This window comes from Candoia aspera, chromosome 5 (assembly GCF_035149785.1).
Source record: "Candoia aspera isolate rCanAsp1 chromosome 5, rCanAsp1.hap2, whole genome shotgun sequence".
Taxonomy (NCBI): Eukaryota; Metazoa; Chordata; class Lepidosauria; order Squamata; family Boidae; genus Candoia; species Candoia aspera.
Genome location: NC_086157.1, coordinates 95619997 through 95646332, shown reverse-complemented (window position 1 = coordinate 95646332; position 26336 = coordinate 95619997). Strand labels below are relative to the sequence as shown.

The window sequence follows — 26336 nt, the reverse complement described above, 5'->3', positions numbered from 1 at the left end:
AGTGCCTTGGACTGCAAGAAGATCAAACCAGTCCATCCTCCAGGAAATCAAGCCAGACTGCTCACTTGAGGGAATGATATTAAAGGCAAAACTGAAATACTTTGGCCACATAATGAGAAGACAGGACACCCTGGAGAAGATGCTGATGCTAGGGAGAGTGGAAGGCAAAAGGAAGAGGGGCCGACCAAGGGCAAGATGGATGGATGATATTCTAGAGGTGACGGACTCGTCCCTGGGGGAGCTGGGGATGTTGACGACCGACAGGAAGCTCTGGCGTGGGCTGGTCCATGAAGTCACGAAGAGTCGGAAGCGACTAAACGAATAAACAACAACAAAATAAACTAGGGATTCAGAGTTTGGCACTAGCTTTTCCCAAGGGAAGCAGAAAGGGTTTTCTTTTCTGTCTTTCATTTCATTTCATTCACACAAGGAGACTGTTATTACAACAGAGTCCTGCAGCAAAAATAGCCTTCAATCATCATAACAGTGGCTCCCCAGGTGTTGTCCATACCCAACCAGCATGGCTATTGTCCTGGATAATAGAAGTTGATTCTATAATATCTGGAAATTCAAGTTTGCACAAATTTGAGAAATTTAAAACCATGCACGGTGCATTGAAGCTCAATATTCAATTCTGTGATTTATTTATATCAATTTATATGGTCACCCTCTCATAGCAATGACCGGCTGGCATATAAGAAATTAAAACCAAGCAACAATCAAATTGAACAGCCATTAATACACTTTTTTGTATTTATGTGGAATTGGTATGCATATTTAAAGTCAACTATACTATTTAAAATTTGAAATTCTGATCAAGCCAAGTTTGTAGGGAACTGGAAACACAACATTCTGAAATGTATTTTAATTTCCATACAGACCAGAGTCGGGTTCAGTCAGTTAACTTTGCATGTTTGGCTTTGTATTTCTGAAATGAGAGCTGTGTTCAGTTGGCAGTACATTTTTGAAATCAGGGTTTTGAGATGTAAGAAAATTGAAATTGCTAGGAAAAATTTACAGAAATTATTATGCTTTGGGTAAGGGGTGGGGAGAAAAGTAGAAAACAAGATAAAAAAACCTTTTAAGCAGCTTTTTAGATCTTAACCAGCACAACATGACCATAACATCACCCAGGAAATGTTAGGAGCTTAACTTGTTAGAGTAAATAGCTTACAAGAGTTCTTATAAAATGTTCTTGTAATAATCTAAACCCTGATCATCCCTATCAGGTCTTTGGAGCATTCCAAACCAAATTATTGTTATTATTGAAAAAAGCCTAATAATGCTCTCTTCAAATACTCTCACAAGCTGCAAAAGCTTTTCCTCATACAGTGAAAAATTAGGCTGCAAAAAGCCAGTTAAGAGGAGCATTAACCAAAACAGTTTGCCAAGCAAAATGCTGAGCACAGCATTGTTCTTGCATAATATGAACGGGATGATTTCCCTCTCTTTGTAATCTTTGAGGGTTTTCTGAAGAATGTAATATCAGTGATTATCAGAGCCCAGATGCAGTGGATGGGACACATCATCAGAATGGATGACCACTGTAAGGGGCCATGGCGGTGCAGTGGTTAAGACGCTGAGTCAAGAGGACCATTAAGGTTGGCAGCTCGGCAGTTCGAAACCTGAGAGCATGAGCTGCGTGATGGAGTGAGCTCCCATCAACTTGTCCCAGCTCCTGCTAACCTAGCAATTCGAAAGCATGGAAATGCAAGTAGATAAATAGGTACCACTTTGGTGGGAAAATAACAGGGACATGAAAGGAGCCCCCTTGGGTGTCCCCCGGCAACGGTGACATCACCGGCAAATCCTTTCAATACTGAAGCGCCTTGGTAGATGCTTCTGACACAGAAAAAAAAAAAAACCACTGTATGCCTCACCAGTTGCTCTATGTTGAACTGGAGACTGGGAAGAGACCTCAGGACCACAGCACTAGAAAGATGCTCTGAAAGAAACCCTATGCCACTGTGACATTCAGCCAAGGGAACCAGAAGCTGCAGCTGCTGACAGAACCTTCTGGTGAGCCCTGTGCTATGAAGCCTCCACCAGCTTTGAAGACAGGTGATAGAAAACCCTGAGCGGCATCACAGAATCAGACCAGCAGCTACTACAATGATGAACTCCCAGTGCCCCCATTGTGTTAGACTCTGTGCTTCCAGACTGGGACTGCAGAGCCACCTCCATGTCCACAGATGAAATGCACGACAGAGTGTCTTCTTTGAACCCAAAGGACTACCATACAATATCAGTGCATCTGCAAACAAATTCCAAGTGTTCTGCTCATCTCAACCACTAAATCTGCAGTGTTTACTGAAAAAGAAACTGGGCACAATCATGCAGAGAATAGAGGATGGTGTTCTACCCCTCTCTTTCTCTTTTGTCTAGGCAAAATAGTGGATATCCATTACTACCGCTCGTACTGAACTAAGAAAGAGTGCCAATAGAAATGAAGGCCTCTTCCTGTAAATATAACATAGCAGTCCCTCCATCTAAACAGGGTAAAGCTATGTTTAATAGCTATTGAATGTTGTCTGTCATCTGGGGAAGAAACAGGAGACAGTGAGGAGTAGGTCTTCCTGGAGAAAAGCATGGCTGTTTCGATATTTTATTATGATGAGAGGTAGTCAAGCTATGCCTCATAACCCCCTAGATCAGTATTTCTCAACCTTGGCAACTTTAACATGGGTGGACTTCAACTCCCAGAATCCCCCAGCCAGCCTTACTGGCTGGGGAATTCTGGGAGTTGAAGTCCACCCATCTTAAAGTTGCCAAGGTTGAGAAACATTGCCCTCAATACTCCCAAAATCACAGCACTGAAGTGTGGCTGCAAACCACCATAAACAAAATGCTGTGACTTCTGATGTTTGGTGGGGAATAAAAGGAAATAGATATATTAAACTTCCAATACACTTAATGCATCTATTAATATTAAGAAAACTTGCCCAATTTGGAACCTGCCAAAACAATTAAAAATTCTGGTATCTTCTGATGACACCATCACATCCCAGGCATATCCCCTGCACCACTCAGCTGCAAAAAAATCCTTTTAACGCAGTGTGAGCCCCAGGCACGAATGGTTACTTATCCATCTAAAATACATTATAATATTTTGTTACAAGTCCCAGTTGTTAGACATAATTTTAGGGGCACATTTTAAAAATACGAATGATGCAAGACAAGTTCCAATGTCCTTGCATGGCCACGTTTCTTTGTGCACACATTCACTACTTGTTCTTGCAAAACATGGCTATTAAGAAGATACTTGTTTTCGTATGAAATGGCAATCGCTATTGCAATTTTTTTTTTAGAAAAAGTAACATCTTTGGGGGAAAAGGGGCTAGTATCAAAAGCAAGTATGAACAGCACAATGAACAATTCAGCTGAGCACCAAAACTATTTTAAAGCATCCCCTCCCAGCCCAGTGCTCTCCAGATGAATTAAAACTTCAGCTTCCCTAATCCAGTGCTAATGCTATGTTGGGATTAGAGTCAAAATCCAGCACATCTGGAGGGAAGAAGGACTGTTTTGCTGGATTTTCTATGCTATGTACAGAGACATACTGTATCTAGCATGCCTGTTATTAAAAGCTATCTGCTCGTGTTTAAACATTCTTGTTAGTAAAGAAAGACATTTCTAGCAGTATGAAAAATGTAGGTGCACCAATTCCTTTCAATATATCTGTAGTCAGAGCTAATCAGATCCATCTTCTATTAGCATTTTTATCATATCAGAGACATAGTTTTTATTGTCTACTGCTGAAGCTGCCAATTGTTAAAAATCATTGTAACACTGTATGTGTGTACATATGTACAGACCACGGCACAATGCAGCCAAACTTTGGAACTGCTGAATCTCCCTAAGTTCAGTCTTTAATACTGAAGCATGTCTGTTGAAGCGAAGACTGAGAAATGCTGCACTTTGGCTGGATGGCAACCTCTCCAAGCCACGTCTGCTCAGAAGTAAGTTCCGATGAAATCAAAAGGGTTTACTACCTAGCAACTATGCTCAGGAGTGGACTCAAATTCTTATTTTACATTTCATCTCATCTGGGTGAAATCATGGCCCTTCATACAGTCTAGCCTTTCCTTTGGGCCATGCTGGCTAAGAAATTGCAGTCCAACATATCTAGAAAAGGCTGATCCTGCTTTTTTTTAAAAAAGTGCACACACATACCCCAAACCAACCTTCGTAGCAAAAATAACATAAACATCCCTGAATTTGTTTCAGAGCTCATACATTGCTCTGAGCTGTAGTTTTGTAAACCGTGGTTTATTGAAAAAATCACAATTGGCTGGGTATGCTCAATAGATTGAGCCACGAGCCATGGTTTACAAACTGCAGAGGCTGGGTTAGTGCAACAGGCTAAACTGAACACACCTGTTATGGCTTAATGCTAATTGCAAACCATATATCCCATCCTATTCTGAAGATCCCGTATTTTACTGTAAGCATTAGCAATATATGACTCCAGCAGAGAGGGGGACCAATGGCGTGCCATAAACTCTAATTTATGATAGTTTTCTCCAAGGAGCATATTTTTGGCAACCCCATGTTAAAAAACAATTTCATTTCACAGAAGAGAACAAACCAAATCAAAACAAGGACATATCATTTTAATATTCCATAAATAGACCATGTTTCTACCAAGTTTAATCAAAATTCATTTCTAATGTCACCAGATGGTCCTAGTGTTGGATACTCTTAATATAATGCCAGAGAAATAATTGCTAAGCCTCTTCTTGCTTGTCTGATGCACCTAAGAGTAACCACATAAAAATATCATGTTGGAAACTGTCTAAAGTCCTTTTTGTCGGAAATCCCACAAACCAGATGGAATGAGTATATTTATGGGATTGAGTGAAAAGTCTCTCAGGTTGCTTTTTTTTTCATATTCTTATCTTTGTATAGTCAGACTGGTGCCATTTAAGGCACTCCTAACATAAAAAAACACTTTCATTTTTCATACAGTACAAGCAGGTTCACTGGAAACCAAAGATGCAATTTTCATAGGCTCAAGAGCTACAGGTAACAAAATAAAATGAAATCAGTTTCTCGATGAGCAGATAATGCATGCAGCAAAGTACCGGTTTTGGTAAGATTCTACCCACAGTCCATAGGGGCCTTTCTTCATATAAAAATGCATGTTCATCTATTTATGACACTAAGTTCACATTTTCTTCCTTTTGCCATGAATATGCCTTGGAGGAAGTCTTACTCCCACTTAACAGAAAAACACAGCAAACAAAGACAAATAGGAAGAACTGAGCAGCTTTCTCAGTAGCGACAACTTGATCATATAAGATCCATAGGGAGGATACCACCTTTTGCAAAATTCTGTACAAAGGGGGAAAGGCTATCCTTCTTATTTCTAAATTTGGCCAATCCATTCATTATTAAGCCTGGCAAAATGACTTAAGAGTTTTTAACCATTCCTTTGGTACAAGGGTGGCACATGCCACTTTCTGAGATAGCAGCAATTTGCTATTGTGGTCAAGTGGCAGCTCCCCTATCAGTCTGTTTATTGATTCAGGACCATATTCACTTCAGATCATTCACTACCTCCTTCAATAACCCATGTATACTTCATGTTGTTCAGTGAAGGTTATGGTGGAAAATCAGGAATAGAGCCCAATTTCTTCTCTCCAGAACAGAATTCAAGTTTTCCAACTGGACCAACAAAATATTTGCTGGCAAATTGTTCCCCTTTTCCAGATGGCCTTCCAGGTCCAGTCCATGGGCCTTGGGTAATTCATTTCTTAAATGGCGTCAGTTTGTTAAAAGTGTGCCAGAAAAGTGATGGTTTCCGCTTTGGTTCTGCCAGGGCAAACACCTGCTGCTGTGGAATACTAGTGGGCACCGTAACATGACGCTGATGGATAGGATGTAAACTTTGGTGTGGTGGTGGCACAGGGCATCCATTATAGCTGACACCTGTAGAAGGAAAACAATATCCAAAGATTACAATTCAGGGGCAGTTCACACGACACTTTTTGCTATACATCAGGGAATGGGAATCTAAGGCCAGAGCCAGTTGCACCATTAGGCAAAATTCCAGGGATTAAAGAGGGTACACAGTAAATTGGGGCCAACCCCCTTTGCTGTCCACAACAGTTTATTCATTATGCCTAAGCTGCCTGATTTTCCACAGTAATTTGCTGCTGAAATGACCATTTTGTAATGTGTCACACTGATGACCCCATCCGAACCATTAAGAGTGACAGCATTAAGAATGGGAGTATTACAACAGCCAGAGAATAATGGTGTTAGAGAGATTATGGGGCAATGGAACAACAGAAGAGGGGAAACTGGGAGATCCTCTTTTCTACTCAAGTGGCAGTCCTTCTCCTACCTCAAATAGCATGTTTTCTTGAGTCACCATTGCCCGTGACACACTAGTTTTCATGGAACTACAACCTGGCTGATTCAGAGAACAGGACTCACAAGGAGGCTGATTTCACACAACATGCTTAACCAAGTCTTTTAAAGACAAAGCAAATGCATTCACACAACTTGTTTAACCACCGCTAATTTCTTCTGTGCTTAAAGTGTTATGCAAACAGAGTACATTGGTTAGCTTATAGTTAAATTATTGTATAAACCTAGAAAATTAAGCATATTAACTAATACAGTGAGTGGGCTGTGGGAATCATAGTTCAGCACCATATAAATCACAGGTTCATCATCACCTGTTCCACCTGCTAGGTACCCCATGTATCCAGAGTCGTGTACTTACGAAGATAATGCTGTATGTGGATTAACAACTAGCAGTGATATCTTGCCAATATCCAGCTAGTCAAGCATAGGAATTTCTGCCCTTTGGATCAATATTGCCTGATCTATGTGCCACCTCCTTACCCCCTAATACTGAACAAGAAGAGAGCATTCTTCATGTGAAGGGAAAAATATCTTGGATCAACCAGTCTTTGGTCACAATGAGGGAAGATGCTTTAAATATTCACCTTTCATCTTCCCATGTCTTGCCTTCCGTGCATTTTGCATTGCTTGCTTCTTTTGGTTTTCTGAGATTTCCATTCCTATATTTGAAAGGTAAATGATACTGATTTCAACACTGTTTCAAGAACCAGATTGTAATACATTGTTAAAGCAAAGTTCAATAAAAAGCATCATTGACTAACAAGTAGCTAATGGATCCGATTTCAAAAGAGGAGCCACATGTTTCTTGTAAAGCACACGTCACAGTTTAATAACAGAGCACAGACTTTGCACACAGAAATGCTCAGTTTCAATTCTCAACATCTCCACAAGGATGTCATAACTTCTGAAAAATAGTAGCAAGCCATTGTCATTTGGTGTAGAGAATACTGAGAAAATGGACCAATGGTCTGATTCAGAATAATGCAGATTTGTCAGTCCAGAACAGCTCCACCAAAAGAAGATAAATGGTGATCACAAGGAATTATGCCTGAGAACCTGGAGATGCTGTTTTCAGTCATAAACAGGACATAACACTATATTTAAAAGTCGTTGTTATTATTATTTAAAATTAAATGTATATACCACCTGACTTCCCAATGACTCTGGGTGGTTTTGAATCCACTGATACCAAAACCACATCAGAAATAAACAAAGTATTTCATCTTGGCTTAATAAAGAAATCAGCAATGTGGTCCTTCCAGCCCATTATATCTGCCAATGCCCCAAATGCACCTACTCTTACCCAAATTAAATAAAAAATCATTCTTTTGCAAAAAATCTGAGGTCTTACACAAGAACGCTGAAATCTCACAACATTTCAGCTACATCAACAAGGCCAGTGGGAGAGATTGTGCAATGGGAAAAGATTCCAAATCTCCATCCTCATGTTTTCAATTAGCAGAAGATAATACTTACCCATTTCTTTGTCTTCTTGTACCCGTCTCCTCTCATTTGCACAAGCCTCCAGCCACTTTTTTTTATCTCCTGGCTTTTTCCCACAAAATAGATGGACTTCTTCAGTAGCACTATTTACAATTTTAAAAGCATTTTTAACAGAGATATTGAAGTCTTTGTCTCTGCCATCCTCAACATCTACCACCTCCACTTCATCCATGTCCATCCGGCCTTTGTAGTACAGCATGTCCCTTCTCAATAAATCTTTCTTACAGAATACAAGCTGATGGTCGAAAAGAAAGAAAGTTCTTTGCTGGCTTTTGCCTTGCTTGGAGATTTTGGTCAATTCTCCTGAGTGGATTAATTCAGAGCTTTTGCCTAAAATGTCTTGCCCCTAAAGCATTTGTAAAAAATTGAAAAGGAGATACCCAACTTTATTTTCTTTTATTGTTACCATGAATGAAGTTAGGTGGGTGAATAATTCATCCTTATATTAGTCTTTAATATTAGTCTCCAATATGGTAGCCACCAAACTTGAACTGCTTGCCACACTTTTTTGATCCCAATGCCAGTAAATACAGCAGGCTCTTCACTTACCGGAATGGGGAAGACACCCCACTCACCCTCCCAAGGAAAAATATTAGAAATAGATGTCAACCACTCCCCATCAATGAATTAAGAACTACAAGATCCCTGATGGGAAGTTTATTTCTCCTTATAGAACAGTGTTTCTCAACCTTGGCAACTTTAAGACATGTGGACATCAACTCCCAGAATTCCCCAACCAGCCTTGTTGGTTGGGGAATTCTGGGAGTTGACGTCCACACGTCTTAAAGTTGCCAAGGTTGAGAAACACTGCTGTAGGTCCTCCCCTCCATTTAAGCCAGTGGAATGGTCTGTTGTGCACATAAATATTGGAAGATAACTTCCTGGTGAAAAACAGACAGAAAGAGACATCTATCCCTGCCAAAGATCCTTGTGGCAATAGGATGTTTGGGGGGAACTAAGCTTTTTTCCTGTTACTCAGCTGTCTGGAGTTACTATTTTAAGTCACTTAAATAAGGGATACTGTAAGAGGAGAGCTGTGTAGTTTAGGTTAGGCAAAAATCAAGAGTTTGGTGGCACCTTTTCAGACAAATATTTTTTATTAAAAGGCATAAGCTTACTCACAAAAACTTATGCGTTTTAACCTTAGAGAGAGAGGGTAAAGTATAAATGTCCTTGTAACCACTGTTAACAAGACTGGAAGCCTTTTCTTTTCTTTTTTCTCTTTTCTATTTCTTTCTTTGCACTTTTTCTCACTTACTTATCACTTCATTTTACTTTCCTTAATTTTCTCTTTCAAAATTTGTATTGTTTTTATTCTTTTAAAAATTTATTTAATTACAAAATTTATTTAAATACATAAAACGTTTATGCCTTTGAATAAAATTTGTTAGACTGAAAAGATGCTGCCAGACTCTTCCTCTTTTGAATAAGGGAGAAATTCTTTCCTACTGAAAAACTTGGTCTTTGCCTTTGTCTCTCTTACTCTGTTTCAATTTTGTCATTGTGCTTATGACCCTGTTTTAGTAATAGCAATATGTGCACAGGTCCCAAATGGTTGCTGACCTCTCCAAAACAGAATGAAGCAGGCTGTTTAAAATGCTTACTGAATTCTGAACTTAAATATACATAATTGTGTTAAGAGTTAAACCAAATTAAATTATCTCTCCGAATCCAAGGGTTGTCAGAAAGGTACCTAGGATTTCCAGAGTGTTCATTACACTCCTAAATAGTGCTCCAACCTCCCAGATCATGGACTATGACCGCCAAAGCCTCACAAAAATTGAGACTTTAAAAAACAGTACTCCAAAAAGTTGCCAATCTGGGATAGAATGTGTCCCTGAAGGGGGGCGGGGGTGATGTGGTGGATTTCAGCACTGCCACGGATTCTCAGGATGGAGGGAGCGCATTCCAGGGAGATACGAGGACTCACAGTCCGGACAGTGTTGGTGGGAAAGTGAAGAAGTGCAGGGTGGCCCCGCCCTAGAGTCCCCCTGGTTATTTCCCCTTAGGTAAGTTAGGGTAGCTTTAGTCTGGCAAGATTCGGTCTGTATAGTGAGAGCAAATAGAGAACTGGAGTCTGGAATGCACTGACTCGAACAATGTTCTTGGGCTGGCCCTGACGACATTCCCTGTCCAGTGAGATTACTGCAATTTTATAAAACCAATCTTAAACCAGGAGAGCCCATTTGAGTAAAAATGCCTCTCCTCTGCAAAGGTTATACCCTAAAAATGTTAGAGACTGAAGAAACAGTAACAGGTGTGCAGGAAGGGGAAACACCTACAGTGATTCCAACTCACAGTGAGTCCAACTTCACTTCTTCTCAATTTCAAGTATAAAACTAAGTGATCACCCAGCTGCTAATGGAAACACTGTAAAATTCCCAAATATGTAAATAATGGAGCTCAATCATTTCTAACACTGCTCCTTGATTTAGAATGGCTCCCCTGTCCTGCAGATTTGCTGCCTTTTGGGGGTAGGCAGAAATAGTTTGGTGCAGCTGTTTTGAGTTTTTAGGGCATCAGCCTTTTGGTGAATCATTGTGAAAAATAAAAGTGAAATAAATTAATAAATTACTTCAAGTAAATCACAATCACCATGATGGAGACCAACAACCACCTTTTCAGAAGGGAAGCAGCACAAAATAAGAAAACACCCAATGAAATAGTTGGGAGAAACCTGTGTCTTCATGCTTGAAAAATGCCTGGCAATGTCCCCTCACCTCCCAGTTGACAATGGAGACTTGCCAGCGAGCAATCTTGTCTATACTTTCTAGCCTTCGTTTGCGTTCATTGATGAGGCAAGCTACATTTTTCATGGCTTGATATGCTGCCTTTATATTGTTATAGTCGCTGCCAAAGAAAGAAAGGCACTGGTCAATCCCTGCAGAGGATACCTTTTGTTTACTTAACTAGGTTTATATGCCACTCTAATCAACAAATGACCCTGAGCAGTTTACACCTACCTCTTTCAGTAATCAACCTAAAAAAGACAAAGCCAAAACAATAGCAAAACCCACAGGAATAATTAGTTTAATAAAGGAGAAGAAAAATAACTTTATTACCCCAAAAATGCATAACACCAAGCATTCTCCTATAGGAAGGAACCATCCCATCTGCCAGACTCCAAAAGCTTGTTGAAACAGCAAGGTTTTAATGGTCTTACAAAATGCCAAAAGTATAGGAAACATCCAGTGTTTCTCAACCTTGGCAACTTCCAGATGTCTGGACTTCAACTCCCAGAATTCCCTAGCCAGTAAGGCTGGCTGGGGAATTCTGGGAGTTGAAGTCCACACATCTTGAAGCTTCCAAGATTGAGAAACACTAGTTTAGGAGTTAGATTATTTCTGAGCACCAGTTTATCATTTTTCTGAAAGAGTGCTAAACCCATTTCCAGAACTAGTCTGCGTGAAAGGCCCCAGGTGCAGGATGAAGCAAGAAGACCAAAAAGGGGTTGTGGCATTGGGGGCGTTCTGCCCCATTTCCTATGCTGGCTGGGGAATTCTGGGAGTTGAAATCCAGACATCTTAACGTTGCTAAGGTTGAGAAATACTGGGACAATCTAATGTCTTTCTAGCATTCTCTCTGACACACATGCATACATTCACATAGAGATTTGTGGGCAGTGGGGGACAGTGGCAGTAGAGTCCATTTCTACAAGTACCAATATGGGAATTTCCCACTGAACAGCAATCCCTTTGTGTATGCAGAGTGAACATGGGACAGCTCAGACGAAAGGAAGGCTGGAGCCTTTTCTGTGCAAAGTCATGCATGTCTTTTCAGAATGTCCAAGGTGGCCCTGCATTAGTCCCAAAGAAGAAAGTTGGAAAGAAAGGAATCAGACAAGGATCTCCCATACTCCTAACAGTCTGGCTGGGCAGCTGCTGTTGAAAGGGATTTCTATCTCAAAAGGGCGTGTGACATAACCACTGCAACTTCCTGTCCAGGTTGCATATTAACTGAATTTTTTATGAATTCACATGCTTAATTGCCTCATTGTCTGAGCACTTTTACAATGGGAATTAGAGCTTGTACCCTTGCTGAAAAAAAGAGACTGCCTATGGAGCAATTTTTGAAGCCACCTTTAGATTTAGCAAAGATGTGCCTAATGACCCCCTTTGCTGCTCTGTGTTAGTCAATACAAAGCACAGTCAACTGGAAAGAACAATAAAATGCATCACAAAAGTGATTCAAACAAGCAGAGCTATTCCAGCTCTCTGAGTGGGCTTGCTCATATCACAAGTTATTAGTTGCAGAAAGATTCTGATACTGGAGAAAAATTCAAAGATAATATTCACTTCTGGCATGATAAAAGTCCTGTAAAAGGGCTGTATGATTTCAACAAATGTACTTTTCAGTTATGCTTCAAAATGCAATTAACCTGAAAGACTATAAACTGAGCATCTCAACTGCTACTTGTTAATACTTCACACAGTGCACAGTTGCAATCTTCTGCCATTCATTTTAGAGAGCCGACACGCAAGTCAGGGGTCAGCAAAACATCGATAAAAGCCAGAGCACTCACAAACTCCTAGAAAGCACTGAAAGACCAATACATTAAATAAAAATGTAATATTCAAAATCTCACATGCTTATTAAACTCACAAGATTTCACCATTTTCAAATCAGATTTCATGAGCTTGTATGGGAATGCTGAAATCTTGTAAATTCTTGCGTGACTCCTAGAAAAGAGTGCTGAAATCTCACTAGTGATTAAAATGAATGGCAGGGACCAGGACACTGTACAACAGCATGTAAGCAGGCTCTGTAGCTCTGACAACAGCTCCCTAGGCAATAAAGCAGATTGTTCCAATTAAAATAATCACAGAGCTGGTATTAGGGTATATCTAGGACTGACCTCTGCCTCTGAATTCTCTCCTGGCAAGTTACCCACTTTATCCCCATATTAGAGAAGGACAAGTGAGAGAGAATATGTTGAGAGGTATTGAGTGGCCCACCAAAATCTAGGAAGAAGTTAGTTTGTGTTAGATTACATTTCCCATTTTCCCTAGTCTGCAATGTAGGATATGGGCCGTAGGACGTGAGTGATTTATAATGTTGCGAGGATCTAGGATTACAAGAGGGATTCACATGCATGTAGTCTGAAATTTGTGGCTGTGTGATGGAAGCTGTCATCCAGCATACAGTATCTTGGGAGCTCTAGGGTGAGAAATGTTGTATAAAGCAAGTTCCTCTTTATTTGATTACTCAGAAATTCTGAATGCACTTCAGTCCATTCAGAATAGCAGAACTTGTATCAGACATATTATGCAAGCAACAAAGCATTAAAGCCCTGAATCATAATTTATCATACAACAGTTCACTTTCTCTCACACTAGTAGTTTCCATTCAGTTTGTGTGAATTAAAAAAAAAGAGTTCAGTGAGGTGTGGAAAACTGGTTAAGAATGATTGGTTCAGCTTCTAAATCAGTCTTCCCTACCTTAGTAAGTAGTTACAACTCCCAGCATTCTACCCCATTGGCTGTGCTGGTGGGCAGCTGCAAAGACTTCAAAAACTATAGCCAGAAGGCCCTCAGCTCCTCAACTCTGTCACAGAAGTTGACCATACTGGCTGCAAATTCTGGGAGTTGTAACTCTAGTATATGTGGAAAGTGTCAGGCTAGGGAAGTGCAAGGCTAGGTTGACAATGTTTCTAGAGGTTGAGGATCCCCTCTACACAAAGAAGTAAGATTGCTTAAAGCTTCACGGGATCATCAAGTTTTGGCAAGCAATCGCACCCCTGATACATTGCACAAAAATGCCAAAATCTCAACAGGTCTCTTGCAAAAACATGGAAATCTAACAGGATTTTGCCATTCTTGTTCAAAAAGTTTACAAGGTTTGACCATTTCCATTTTAACTTTTGAAATTTAATTTAGGGGTTCCATGTATAGTGTCTAGGGCTATCATGGGCACCTTAGAGGCTACAGATGCTATGCTCTGCCCCAATTTAAGTGAATGCTCTCAGCTAAAATACATAATTTACATTTCAACCCAGTTTAACCATTTTACCTACTTCTCAAGATGGTTTAAAAGCTGTTTCCTTTCGCTGTCACTAAGTGTTGTATATGAAGAGGACCTACAAGCCTAAGTCTGTGCTTCTGGAAACAAAGTGAAAGGCAGAGGTGTTGGCAAAAAAAGTCAAGATAGAAGCCACGATGGTGCAATTGAAGCTCTTCCTTTTTTGTGTCTGTTTGTGATGCACATGAAAAACAGGTAGAACTTTGATCGTACCATCATGGCTGCTATCTTGACTTTATTGACCATATCCTGCAGGCATCCTTGGTGAGTGGACAGAAGATAACCTGAATGTGGAATTTCCCCACAGAAAACCTAATCACTTGGCCTTACCTATGATCCTGAGTGGTGTACTTCAATAATTCAGCAAGCTGCAGGGGATATTTGCAGATTTTCTGAACAGGCGTGAGGAGGAAACCATCAATGGCAATGTCAATCATTTGCTGAAGGAGGCGACAAGCTTCAAAAAAATGGCGGTACTTGCTGTGCTTCATCAGGTTGGAGAGCTCAAGGCAGGCTCCAGGATGATTGTTACAATACTCAGAATAGATCGCAAAGCCTTCTTGCTAAAAGCAAAAACAAAAATACGAAATACCAATTTTAAAATACCTCATAGCTGGAAGGAGGAAACTAAAGGCACAGATGTACTGTAAGCTGTAGAAATTGCTTCCACAATTCTGCAGCTGTTTTAAGGTAAAGAAAGGGAAAGGACAGAGATGCAAGTCACACCTGGATGTCCTGCAAAGGCACAGAGACAATATAATTGTTTCTCAGATAGGTGGCAAAAAATGAACCATTGAGCATGGCAGTCTGTCAGGCATGCAGGACCCAGAATGAATGAATCCCTGCAGCATCACATTTTAGGCAAACACCCAAGTATTTGCAGAACAAAAATCACAATATAGCCTATATGCCTTTGGCCGCCAAAGTCAAGACTTGCTAGTAAATAAAATCTGGACCCATCCGTATGCATTCTAGAGCCATTTCAGCAGTGATTTCTGCAGTCACAGCCACCCCAAGAAATGGCAATGCATTTATTGAAATTGGTCCTAAGTGAATCTGCACATACAATGGCTTCACATGATTTAGTTTTCCCATTTGAGGCAGAAAACTGGAAACTTCTGCAAATCAGGTCATTTGTTTCCTATTCATCAATCACAACTTCTTCTTTTAAAGAGGTTTTATATGGAAAGAAATACATTCTACCATGTTTTGAGTCATGGTGTTAGAACATACCAGTGACTGTATGCAAATTGAAGGTAAAACTGAGGAGATTCTTTGAAAGGTAGGCAACTGTCCCCTCTCCCTTTCTGCAGCCCTCAAAGCCCTCTCTGGTTAAGACTGCTGAAAATCTATGGCATAGTTCTCTTAACATTTTGAGATGGGAACACCTAAAAACTGGTTTAAGCTCTAAAATATATATAATATAGATTCCCAAGTCCTGGCCCCTCTTGCAAATCAGCCTGTTCACTCTGGCTTTGGCCCCTTCTGAAAACATTACTGAAAAATTGCCTATAACCTTTATTGAATCATGCTGATATTAATCGTGCAGTGTTATCTCACCATAGTTTCCCCAGCTCACCAAACTCTCTTTCTCTTGCACTGCGCTTTTTAATCAAATGAGGGTATTTAACCAACTTACATGCTGAAGAAAGCAGGATCCTATTTCACTTAAGTGGGGTTCTTCTTTGTTGTACTGCTTCTCTAGATCTTTCAAAAATTTTCTTTGGAATTTGTAAATGTCTTCAATATTTCCAAATATGGTGCTTAGCTGGGCCACAGTGAACATTCCTGTATGTTTGCGACATTGCCGAATATATCCCTAGAAATCCAACCACAGGGGTCTTAATACTGATCATAGTAAACAAAACTGAAGGTAAGTGTTCTACCATTTTACACTAAAAGAAGTCCAATCATAACATTTCCTCACTTGTCTCCTGCCATACCTCCTTAGAATTCATAAGGAACAATTATTTTGTGTGTCTCAAAGTCAAGATACAGGCACTGAATTCTACAGCATGGTAGAATTAATTTACTTCAAGGAAGTAACAATTGTTCTGGTAGAACATCTGGACAAGACATTTCAGCCTGCTCCCAGACAACTGTAGTGTATTTCCATGGCAAGAAAACCTAGCGCAGTACTAGAATAAGCTCACAACTTGGTTTTCCGCTCAAAGAAATGCAGTGCTCTATGAGTGGCAGCAGGTGCCTTCCTGTATCTTTTAAAAACAAGGTTGGGGAAACATTTACAAAAGGTCAGTGTGCCTTTCACTTGGGGAAAGCGATTGGAGGAGCAGTTGACAGACACAGGGCCAGTTCAGACCAAACCAAATGACTAAATAGAAATCATGATCACAAGCAACCTTTATTGTGAAAAGCACAAAAAGATTTCTTTGAATTTTATTGTAAAAATTTGTTATTATGATACTGACTTATTAGTGTCTTCCTTCTCTTTGCCCATTTTGCCTTTTCCTGTCACTTTCTCCTGTTCTTCTGTTTTCTCCACAATGCAGCTTTATGTTGCTTGACTCCTATGTACAGACCTGCTGGAAATGAAATTCCTTCCTCTACTTTGTCCAGAGTAATGGCCTGGTGTTCTGTCTGGACTGAACATATTACCCTTCTGGAGCTTCTCTTCCTTCATTATCCCTCCCATCCGTGCCAGGAAAGGCCCTGTGCCAAGTGGTTTCTACTGACAGACCTTCTGTATAAACCCGAACAGTTGACTCTCCCTTGTGCTTGATACATTCCTGTCCAATGTCTCCACCAGTGACCAGGAAATAAATAAATAAAACACCATAGTTTTATCGTTATTTCTGTCACTTGAGCCATTACAATTTCACAAACACTAATTTGATAGGTAGCAGGAAAAGACAGTTGAAGGTTGCTTTCCCAGTAGGTTGGGGGGCAAAAGAAGGATAGAAGTACGGTGTGGTTAGTAGCCCATACTTGCACTGGGGCAACCTGGATGTGTAAATCAGCCTAAATCTCATCACAGGAAAAGAAAGGAACAGTCCAAAGTGGTCTTCAGAGTTTAGTGATAGTGCTGTTCATTAAGGGCCACATCACTGTTTTGGATGGCTCACAGACTCTCTGAGACAAAGGCTGGATTTCTTTTCTCCTCCATTCTTACATCATTTTATAGCTTACCTCACAGATGTCCTTGAGATGTTTGATATAAATCCTCTCTGTATTCATTATTTCCTGAATTACATTGGTTCTCATCTGATCCTTGTTTTCTGCTATTTTTTGGCGATGCTTTTCAGGATCTACATTTGGTTCTTCATCTTGGAGGCCACCACAGTATTCTGCAAGTTCTTCTTGATTGACTCGTAGCTGGAATAAAAAGGTAAAAGGAGGTAAAACAATTGAGTTGAAAAAGTATACCTATAACCAACACCACTCTGGAAACATGATGTCAGTAATAACAGGGCAAGGTACTTGCCTAGGTATACCTAGGATTATCTCCATCCATTACCAGAATTTTACAATCTTTGTCAAAGTTTCCCTACAGATAACCATGTCAAATAACATGGTGGGGACTATATGACCTTTTCAGTTGTGCTACCCTGTTTCTGAATGTCCTCCTTAGAGAATCCCACCTGGTATCCATGCTATAGTCTTTTTAGTGCCAAGTGAAGAAATATCTTTTTATTTTCTAAGGAATTAATCATCACTTTATTGTTTTTACATATCTGCAGTTAGTTTTGCTGCAAGCTTTATTGTGATTTTATGTTGCCTCTATTCTTACTGCTTATTTTACCTTGGTGTTATTATACAGTTTTTCCCACTATTTTTCTTTCTTATATTTTATGAATTTAATTTTATTTGTATGTTGCCTAGAATTTGAGTTATTAGGCAATCTAACTACATAGAATATCTTTGGTCTAGTGGTTAAGGTGCTGGGCTAGAAACCAGGAGACAGTGAGTTCTAGTCCCGCCTTAGGCATGAAAGCCAGCTGGGTGACCTTGGGCCAGTCCCTCTCGCTCAGCCCAACAGGGTTGCTGTTGTGGGGAAAATAGGAAGCAGAAGGAGTATTAGGTATGTTCGCCGCCTTGAGTTATTTATAAAAATAATAAAGGCAAGATAAACATTAAATAAATAAAACAAATAAATAATGGCAAGCTAAAATGAGGGGGAAAAATCTAGCAAAAGGAAGTACCCAATTCTCCATATCCTTACAGGAAGCTACACTGAAAGTCTTTGTGATTTAACTTCAGAAGTAAGTCCTCAGTCCTCAAGACTGACTTGTTTCTAACTCCTTTATTATACAATGACAAAAGGTTCATATTTATCTTGTTATTCTTAAAATCCTTCCTTTACTAATTTTAAACCCCTTTCAAAGCACAGGTCACTCATCTTATAGCAATCATTCCAAATTGGTCATGTCTTCCTTTTTATATTATGTATTCTTTTAACTTTGTAAGTTGTTCAGTGTCTTTTTGGAGATTTGGAAACAAATACATGAAAAAATAAAAGCTTTGCTTTTTAAATTTATTGGATGATGACACCATAATTCCAATTTAGTGGAGCATTTGGCCAGGCTACTGGGAGTTACAGACAGAGATACATATCTGATTGTAGATGTTAAAGCATCTATTTCCATTTATTTGCAAAATACATAAATAAAGGAAAACGTCCCATGGAAAACTGAGTATTTCTTATTTCCATGGAATGATTTTAGAGGTTTCCATGGCTATAAAACAGAGCGGGAGCTCTCTGTGGTCCAGAGTCACAGGTTGCCCACCTTTTCCTTTAGATATTGCCAGCTTAAAAACAGTATGGGGAAGCTGCATTGTAACTAGTAAGATAGAACAAGTGATCTCTAGAGTAGTTTCGATTAATAGCAGCTTATTGTCAACAGAACAAAACCTTTATATTGTCTATTTAGCCTTTACAATATGCTTTTTGAAATCATTACTTATTTATGCTACAAGCAGAAGAAAAATAATATCCTCAAATTCAGCAACTTGGAAGATTAAATGCCTGCACACAAGGAAAATAATATTTGGGAATGAAAAGACAAAGCTGACTTTGGTCTCTGCCTATGCTGATGATACCTAATAATACATTTCCACCCCTGGCTAAGTTATGCTATCCCAGTGCTTGGAGGCTGTAACTGGTCCAGAATGTGGCAGCACACGCAGTTCTGGGTGCTCCACATTTCCCCCATATTACACCATTGCTGTGCGAGCTGCACTAGCTTCCAGTTTCTTTCTGGGTGCAATTCAAGGTGCTGGTTATCACCTTTAAAGCCCTAAATGGCATGGGACCAGGCTACTTGCAGGACCACCTCTCCCTGAGGGTATCTGCCCATCCCACTAGGTCAGATAGGATGGGTGCACTCCAGGTCCCTTCCCTTAAATGTTCTCATCTACTGGGACCGGAACATCCTTCCCCCAGAGTTCTAGCAGGCTCCTATCCTCCTTGCCTTCTGGAAGGCCTTGAAGGACTGGCTTTTCCTGCAAGCATTGGGGTAGAACAAGGGTAAAGCCCAGCAAGATTGTGGTGTGTAGATGTATGGGAGAGTGCTGCCTTGGGGTGCAATGTTCTTATAGTTTTATTTTACAGTGTGGGGGCTATGGATGTTTTTACTGTTTTGTGCACTGCCCAGAGTTGTTGCTACAATATGAGCAGCTATATAAGGCTTTTGAAACAAACAAACAAACAAACAAATTCAGGTTTATATACTAGATTGGGAAGCTGAAAAAACACCTCAGAGGAAGGAAATGGCAAACACATCTGCATTATTGTTATAAAATTACATGGACATGTCCATGTAGTCACCAAGAGTTGAGCTCAACTCAAGAAATTCTGTACACAGGAATAGTCTTTCTAAGCAAACAGAAGGAAACACAAGAGTAGGACAATTATGATTTTAATAGATGGGGTTAAATGAAGCTAAAGTATTAAAAATGAAAAATAATCCAATGGATCACTGCAGTCTAGATGCCTTGGTGGATAAGGAAGCAGTACAGAATTTAACCAGGTCTCCAAGGCTGAACAAGTGCTTGAAAGGTAGAGAGATCTTGCTTCACTCACCCTGACAAAGCTGGCTGGAAACCAGGCTTCCTTGTCTTCATTTCTTCCCCACCACCAATCTTTGTTGGAAGCTTCAAGGACTTGGATGACTTCTCCAGCTTTGAAGGCTAGTTCCTGATCATCCATGGTCACGTGATCCCAGAGAGCCTCTGCATAGACCACGTTCCCATCACTTATCAGCTGCAATAAAAACATTTCATTACAAGAAAAAGATCCTGCTAAGTACAAAGTATAAGCATAAGTAGTCACTGCAGTGACAAAAATGTGGAACTTTTTACATATCTTCTGTTGCAATGTGTGGATATTCCAATTCAGTAACTAGAATAAACAAAGTGCAGATTTTGGACACAAAGCTCTAATGGTCATGCTGTGGAAATGAAAACATAATCTAGTTGACTAAGAAGATTTATATGAATCTCTATCTATCTATCTATCTATCTATCTATCTATCTATCTATCTATCTATCTATCTATCTATCTATCTATCTTTACCTCATTGACAGCTAGCTGCTCGCCTCCAGGCTGCAAGTACCTAGGGTTGGCATGGCAGAGTTCCTCATAGCTGTAATCCTCCTCACTGCCATTATCATCGACTAAAGCTGGAGATTCAACGCCAACATCTGCAGCACCTGGTGGGAAAGGGAAATTCTGAGAAATTAGGTATTGTCAAACCCACTGTCCATTGCATTATTTGTTTTAAAAAACAGCTTTCTTAAAACAGCACAGCATTCTGATTTTTTATTTCTCATAACCACTTGCATGGACAGTAAAAAACCCCCAACTTACTACAATAGAAAAAAACAACTAAAAGACACGGTTAAGGCGAGGAAAAGAATTGAATGTATAGTAGGTGCCTACAGTATCCTGCGAAACAAATGGGAACTGAAATATAAGGATAGTGGGGAACACATCATTCAGTATTCCAGCCAGCCAGGTCTTCAGTCATAATATTCAGTTCCATGCTGCCTACCCAGACTTTCCTCCCTAGCAGTCAGTTGCCATTCCATGTCTGTCAAGCACGCTCAAATCTTTTCAAGCTATTTTAGAATGTTCCCCTACCCCTTTTTAATTTTCTTCCCAAATTTTTTGATACCATTTTCTTGGCTATAGGTATCAACACTCTGAGAATGAATTCATTACGGGTAGGGCTGGGCAGTGATATGGATTCAAAAACAAAAAGGTACTTCTGAGTACGTATAACACCCATTTGCAGCTGCATCTTTTCCTGGGATCATGCACCTGCCTCTGCAAGTGCATCACAATCCTGGGGAAAAATGCATTTAGTTTTAAGAATTTGCAGTCAGGCACTATATGCCTGCTCCTGTGTGTACAGGAGCACCTTGTTGACTTTAAATCCCCACAACTACAAAGCCCTAATTACGAATAGAAGACATGAGCTGGTGAAACTTTGAACGGTACCTCTTCATTTTGCTTGAGGTAACCACCATTCTGTTCTCCCCTTGGATGATACAGAATAATACATAAGCTTACTGAGCTTCTTTATCAGGCTTCTGAAGGACTGTAAAGACCTGACAATGCATAATTAGGAATAATGGAAGAAATCTCATTTTTGAAATCCACCCCCCCCTTAACTGAGCATATCCTCCTTCCCAATTTAACATTTTGTCCTATTACATAGAAGAATGTTGTTACAGTGGTCCAGGTTTCTATCAGCACAGTTGATTACCTATTTTCCCATAATGTATAGATCAACTGAGAGAAGGCCCCATTGTCCCATTTTTGAAACAAAATCTGAGAACCAATGAACAGTAAGGTGTAAATATCTTAATCAATTAATTATATAGATAGCAGTGTTGTATCTTTTCCCGAAATGTCTGCCTACTCATGCCTTACAGAAGGGTGGAAAGCCTGTGGCCCTCAAGATGCTGCTGAACTACAATTTCTAACATCCTTCCCTATTGGCTATGTTGGCTGGGGGATCTGAGAATTATAGTTCAGGGTAGTTAAAGAGCCACTGGCTTCCCATTAGACAGGGTGACTTTAAGTCATCCTCTGAGTGACCCTCATTTCAAAGTTTGGACAGTGGTTGTAAAAGATAATCTTTTCAGTGGTGGCCCCATGAGCTAGAGAAAAAGGCACCTACATTACTATCCTTTCAGTACAGGGTGATTCCTCTGTTCTCCCCAAAAATATCTTACTTCAGGCATGCCAAAAAGTTCTCCCAGAAATAGTACATGATAAATAGTGACCCACCAAAGTATATCCTTTTTACTTTAGTTGCCACAAGTCAAATCTTTTCCAGGATCTACATTCCAGGAGACTTAATTTTTAAAGCTGTACAAAACCTACTAAAATATTTAACTTATGGATATTTTGAAGTAGACTAGATCTGTCTGCCTAAAAATGTTAGACTAACACCTGATCTCAGTTCTTTAGTTTCTTTTATTTAAAATAAATAAATAAGGGAAGAGTAATTAGAATAAATTATTCCATTAATCACAATCACAACAGAGGAAATATTCCTAAAAACAGGAGGAACAGAAATAAAAATTGATGAAGTTACAGAAATGCAATACTCATTTGAAAGCCATTTTAAGATCCAGTATTGGTTTCTGCCTTAATACTGCATTTAGAAGATTTAATTGTCTATTTTTATACCAAGAGTAAGTTTTAAAGCAGATACCCATGAAGAAGATTGGAGCTGATTCATCCACTGAACTCAGCTTTGATTCTGTATAGCTAGTTTATTAGTTCTTGTTCACTGTCACTATTGTTTACTGCCTAAAGTAAATATGCAGACTTGAAGGGGCAATTTTTCTCTCTCTAATTGAAAGTCAAAAGTAAAAGCAACAGTGAAGTCATTTTCATATTTTTTAGTCCCACTACTGTACTAGGCTTTCCAGTTAAACCATGATATTTTATACCCAAGTCTAGACCCATGTTTAAAGCAAGCCCAAAAGCCACAAAGAATAAATGGAGATCTCCTACATCAACATACTTATCTGAAGGCTTTCCAGGCTCCAAAACCGGGTTATATCCCCTCTGGCTACCATCCTGCTATCCAGAAAGAGATCATTCACCATGCCCCTGGTTTACATTCAAACCAAGAATCCTTTTTGATCCGTAAATAAAATTCATCAAAGATCACGGAAGCTGCAGGCTATTGGAAACACTGAAATAGCTTATTCATTGCTTTGAGCTTCGGTTGCTGCACTTCAGCCAAACTCTACTTTAAAATGACAGCTCACTCTCTGAATGTGGAGCTGTGAGTTTAGTGCCTTCAGTGACATCATGGGGAATCCTTAGGGAGGAAGTTACGAAAGAAAAAAAGAAGATATACAGACAATTGTGCACATGCAGCATTCATCCACATAATGCAATCCTAGCCAATTCTCTCCTTATTGCCACCAGCACACATTTTTTATTACAGTATTATGGCTGATCGCATGGTCAGCCAGATGTTTAGACTGGATTTGGCATTTTTGTCCACCTATTAAGTCCTTCCCAAGAACCTGGGATAGGCAGATGTTGTTGTTTCATAATATTAAAGGTATCATTGCAGGATGTAAGCTGTTCCAAATAAAGCTGCCTTTTGCAATTGACTGATGGTGATTTTGTGAATGTGGATGGTGATCCTCCTCCTCCTCCGTGAGATTTTCACTGGGCATTCAGATGTATCCCTTTTTAAAATAAAACAAAAACCTTCATCCTACCTTCCCCAAATGTTGAAGAGCGACATTTGTCTCCACAGCATATACATAATAGTAATAATAATAATTATTATTATTCACTTGATGCAAAATGTGCAAATGTTGCATTATTGGAGAGTGCAGAATTGCCTATTTCAGCTCTTCAAACCAGGATTTCAGCAGCTGTACTGGATCACCAGCTTACTAGCTTGTTAAATTAAATTCCATGGGCCAAGAGAGCTTCTACGTCAGCAGGATTAGTTGCACAAAGATTCATCAGCTGACTCACAGTTCAAACCTATTTTAAGCAACGAGTATAAAAGAGCTGGTTCTTCAGCCCACACAACTTCTCTTTAGTCTTGCCAAAAGACTAATTCCATCAAGCTGCCATTAGGACCCAACAATTTTTGTCACGTACCAGCAGCAGAGAGATGTGGCAATAAATAAAGCCATTCCCTCTGCCTGCTGAAAAATCAGCTCCATTAGCTTCTCCTCTCCCTGAATTCAATCCAGTTGGCCATTCCATAAAAACTGCTATTTAACATGAAGAATTGGGCCTGAACCTGCCGTTTTCCTCTTCCTTTGCTATCCTGTTTTCCTTTTGTGACATGATTTCTGAATCGTATAAGCCTACAGGCAAGGTTTTTTTTTCACCAACTGTACACTTAGAAAATCTTTATAGTCTAAAAAGCAAGATAGAAGTGTAAGTATATCACTGTGAAAATTTATTCTCCTGTCCCCTTTTCCAATCTGTTGTTTCAAATAGACACAACTGCCTGATTTATATCTGCTTCTGGCCTTCACATATCACATCTGCAGCCTTAGATATCAGCTTCAAATGTACTTTAGCCTTTGGGCTTCAGCTCTTCCCAACCTGCCTTTTCTGGAGCATTTGCCATCTGTCTGGTCCTGATTACACAGCAGAATCTGCCCTCAGAATCTTGGTCTGCCATCTCTGGAAATTAGCTTTGTGAGATGCCTTCTCTGGATCACAAGATTCAGCAGCTACAGTGGCAATTGCTAGGGCTTGGAAGTGCTAATGAAGGAGAATGCCACTCCACAACTCCAACGTCTACCCAGCCTGTGAACAGTTGAATATCGTTGTGGAGCAGCAAGAGAGATGTATTAAGCTATCAGCTTTAGTAGTTGTACAACTGCACAAACATACTTTTTAAAAAAGACAGAGAACCTTAATTTAGAGAAGATAACTTGGTTGTGGAATATGTTTCCTTCCTAAAAAAGTGAAAAATGAATTTTAACAAATAAGTTACCTTAAAACAACAGGGATTTTGAGTAGCATATTATCTAGGTAATCTTCAATAGAATAGTGTAAGAATTTAATTTTTAAAAACTCAATCTAACATATAGATATATTATTGTTTAGTAATACGTAATTCCAGTGTGCCTCACAGAGAAGGTAAATTTTTGAATTATACTCTTTAAATTCTAAAGCTAGAAAAACCAAAATACAATTTAAAACATGAATGCAGAAAAGCAGCACTGGAATGAAATTTAAGGGTTTGAAGAATGTTTTCAAAACATATATATTAGTACAGATCCTAGAAAAGCATTCCTTAAGGACAGCATTGCAAAGCCTGGTCCTGCATCTAAGGCCTTATCTACTTTTTTGTTGTTTATTTCCTTCTACAGGCACTTGGTATTTATAGACATCACCCAGTATTCTTCAGGTGGCAGTGAAAAACTTTTCTCTTAAGCACTTCCAAAATCCATTGCTACCTGTTACAGTGATTGAAGAGGAAACAGTAGGAGAGAGAATATAAGCTTAGCTAAAACAAGCAACCACAAGTGTTTTGCTCACTCTTCTGAAAGTAGGCGCCCAGTTTTCTTGGATGCAGCCAGAAGTGGCCCGAAACTTACAAAGCCACCACTCAAACTCTGCAAATGCTACAGCTGTGCAAACCTTAACCACAGAAACTAGGTTTGTATCCTGTTGACTTATTTCTTAGCAACAATGTCGCTTAAATCAGAAGGGCAAAGACAGATGAAAAGTCTGGGGGAGTATACAGAAATTAACTGTACATATCCAAGCAGCTGAATTTTCCCATAGCTGAGGAAAGCAAGGGGCTAACCAGCATTCATTACATGGAACTTGAAATAATCTATGAAGAGCTGTTCTTGAGCATGGAACAATTCCCAACAACAGCAATGCTAGTTACAAACACAAGGTCAGAGTTTATCTCTTCAGCAACTGCACTGCGCTGATCTGACGCATTAAGTCAGTGTTCCTCAACCTCAGCAACTTTAAGATAGGTAGGCTGAGATTGAGGAACACTGCATTAAGCAATAGCCCCTGTATCTTCCTGTATTTGGAATTCCTTTTTAAAAGCAGCAACAAAGATTCTACTCTTTTATCAAAAAAGCAATTTAATGCAATTGGACTGTATTTGGAGGCTTTGCAAAGTTGAGAGCTTTCAAAAAGGAAAAAAAAACCCTCAGTGCTGCTTAGTTGATCTTTTAAGTGAGACACCCCACCCCTTTGTACCACACAGCTCGCCCACGGCTTACATTGTTCTCTTGCTCAAAAGATCTTTGAGGCAACACTGTAGTTTTGAAATACCCATAGAAATCATGTGGTTTCCTGGCTGGCTCAAATGGGAAATGAACAGTCGGGCATTGCATGGCAATTTCTACACTTGGCACCTGCAGACGTTGGCATTTTGCCATCTTTTGGAAGAAACAGCCCAGTTATGACAGAAACCGCCTTCAGCAGAACTCAGAGTAGCCCTGTT

At 39.7% G+C, this 26336-nt stretch overlaps 1 protein-coding gene across 4 annotated transcripts in view; it reads right to left on the bottom strand.

The window, feature by feature from the left end:
- SPATA13 (spermatogenesis associated 13) overlaps positions 1–26336 on the bottom strand; it is a 91077-nt gene that overhangs the window by 4008 nt on the left and 60733 nt on the right. For 3 of the 4 annotated variants that reach the window (XM_063305760.1, XM_063305762.1, XM_063305761.1), the window contains 9 exons: positions 20429–20565; positions 19937–20116; positions 17044–17229; positions 15536–15715; positions 14227–14459; positions 10599–10728; positions 7852–8224; positions 6960–7034; positions 334–5931 (listed from right to left, as the gene is read on the bottom strand). In XM_063305760.1, coding sequence (XP_063161830.1) covers positions 5750–5931; positions 6960–7034; positions 7852–8224; positions 10599–10728; positions 14227–14459; positions 15536–15715; positions 17044–17229; positions 19937–20116; positions 20429–20565 — 1676 coding nt within the window. In that variant the 3' untranslated portion in view covers positions 334–5749. Of the gene's footprint in view, positions 1–333; positions 5932–6959; positions 7035–7851; positions 8225–10598; positions 10729–14226; positions 14460–15535; positions 15716–17043; positions 17230–19936; positions 20117–20428; positions 20566–22895; positions 23295–26336 lie in introns of those variants that run through there. The other variant, XM_063305763.1, reaches the window with a different exon arrangement.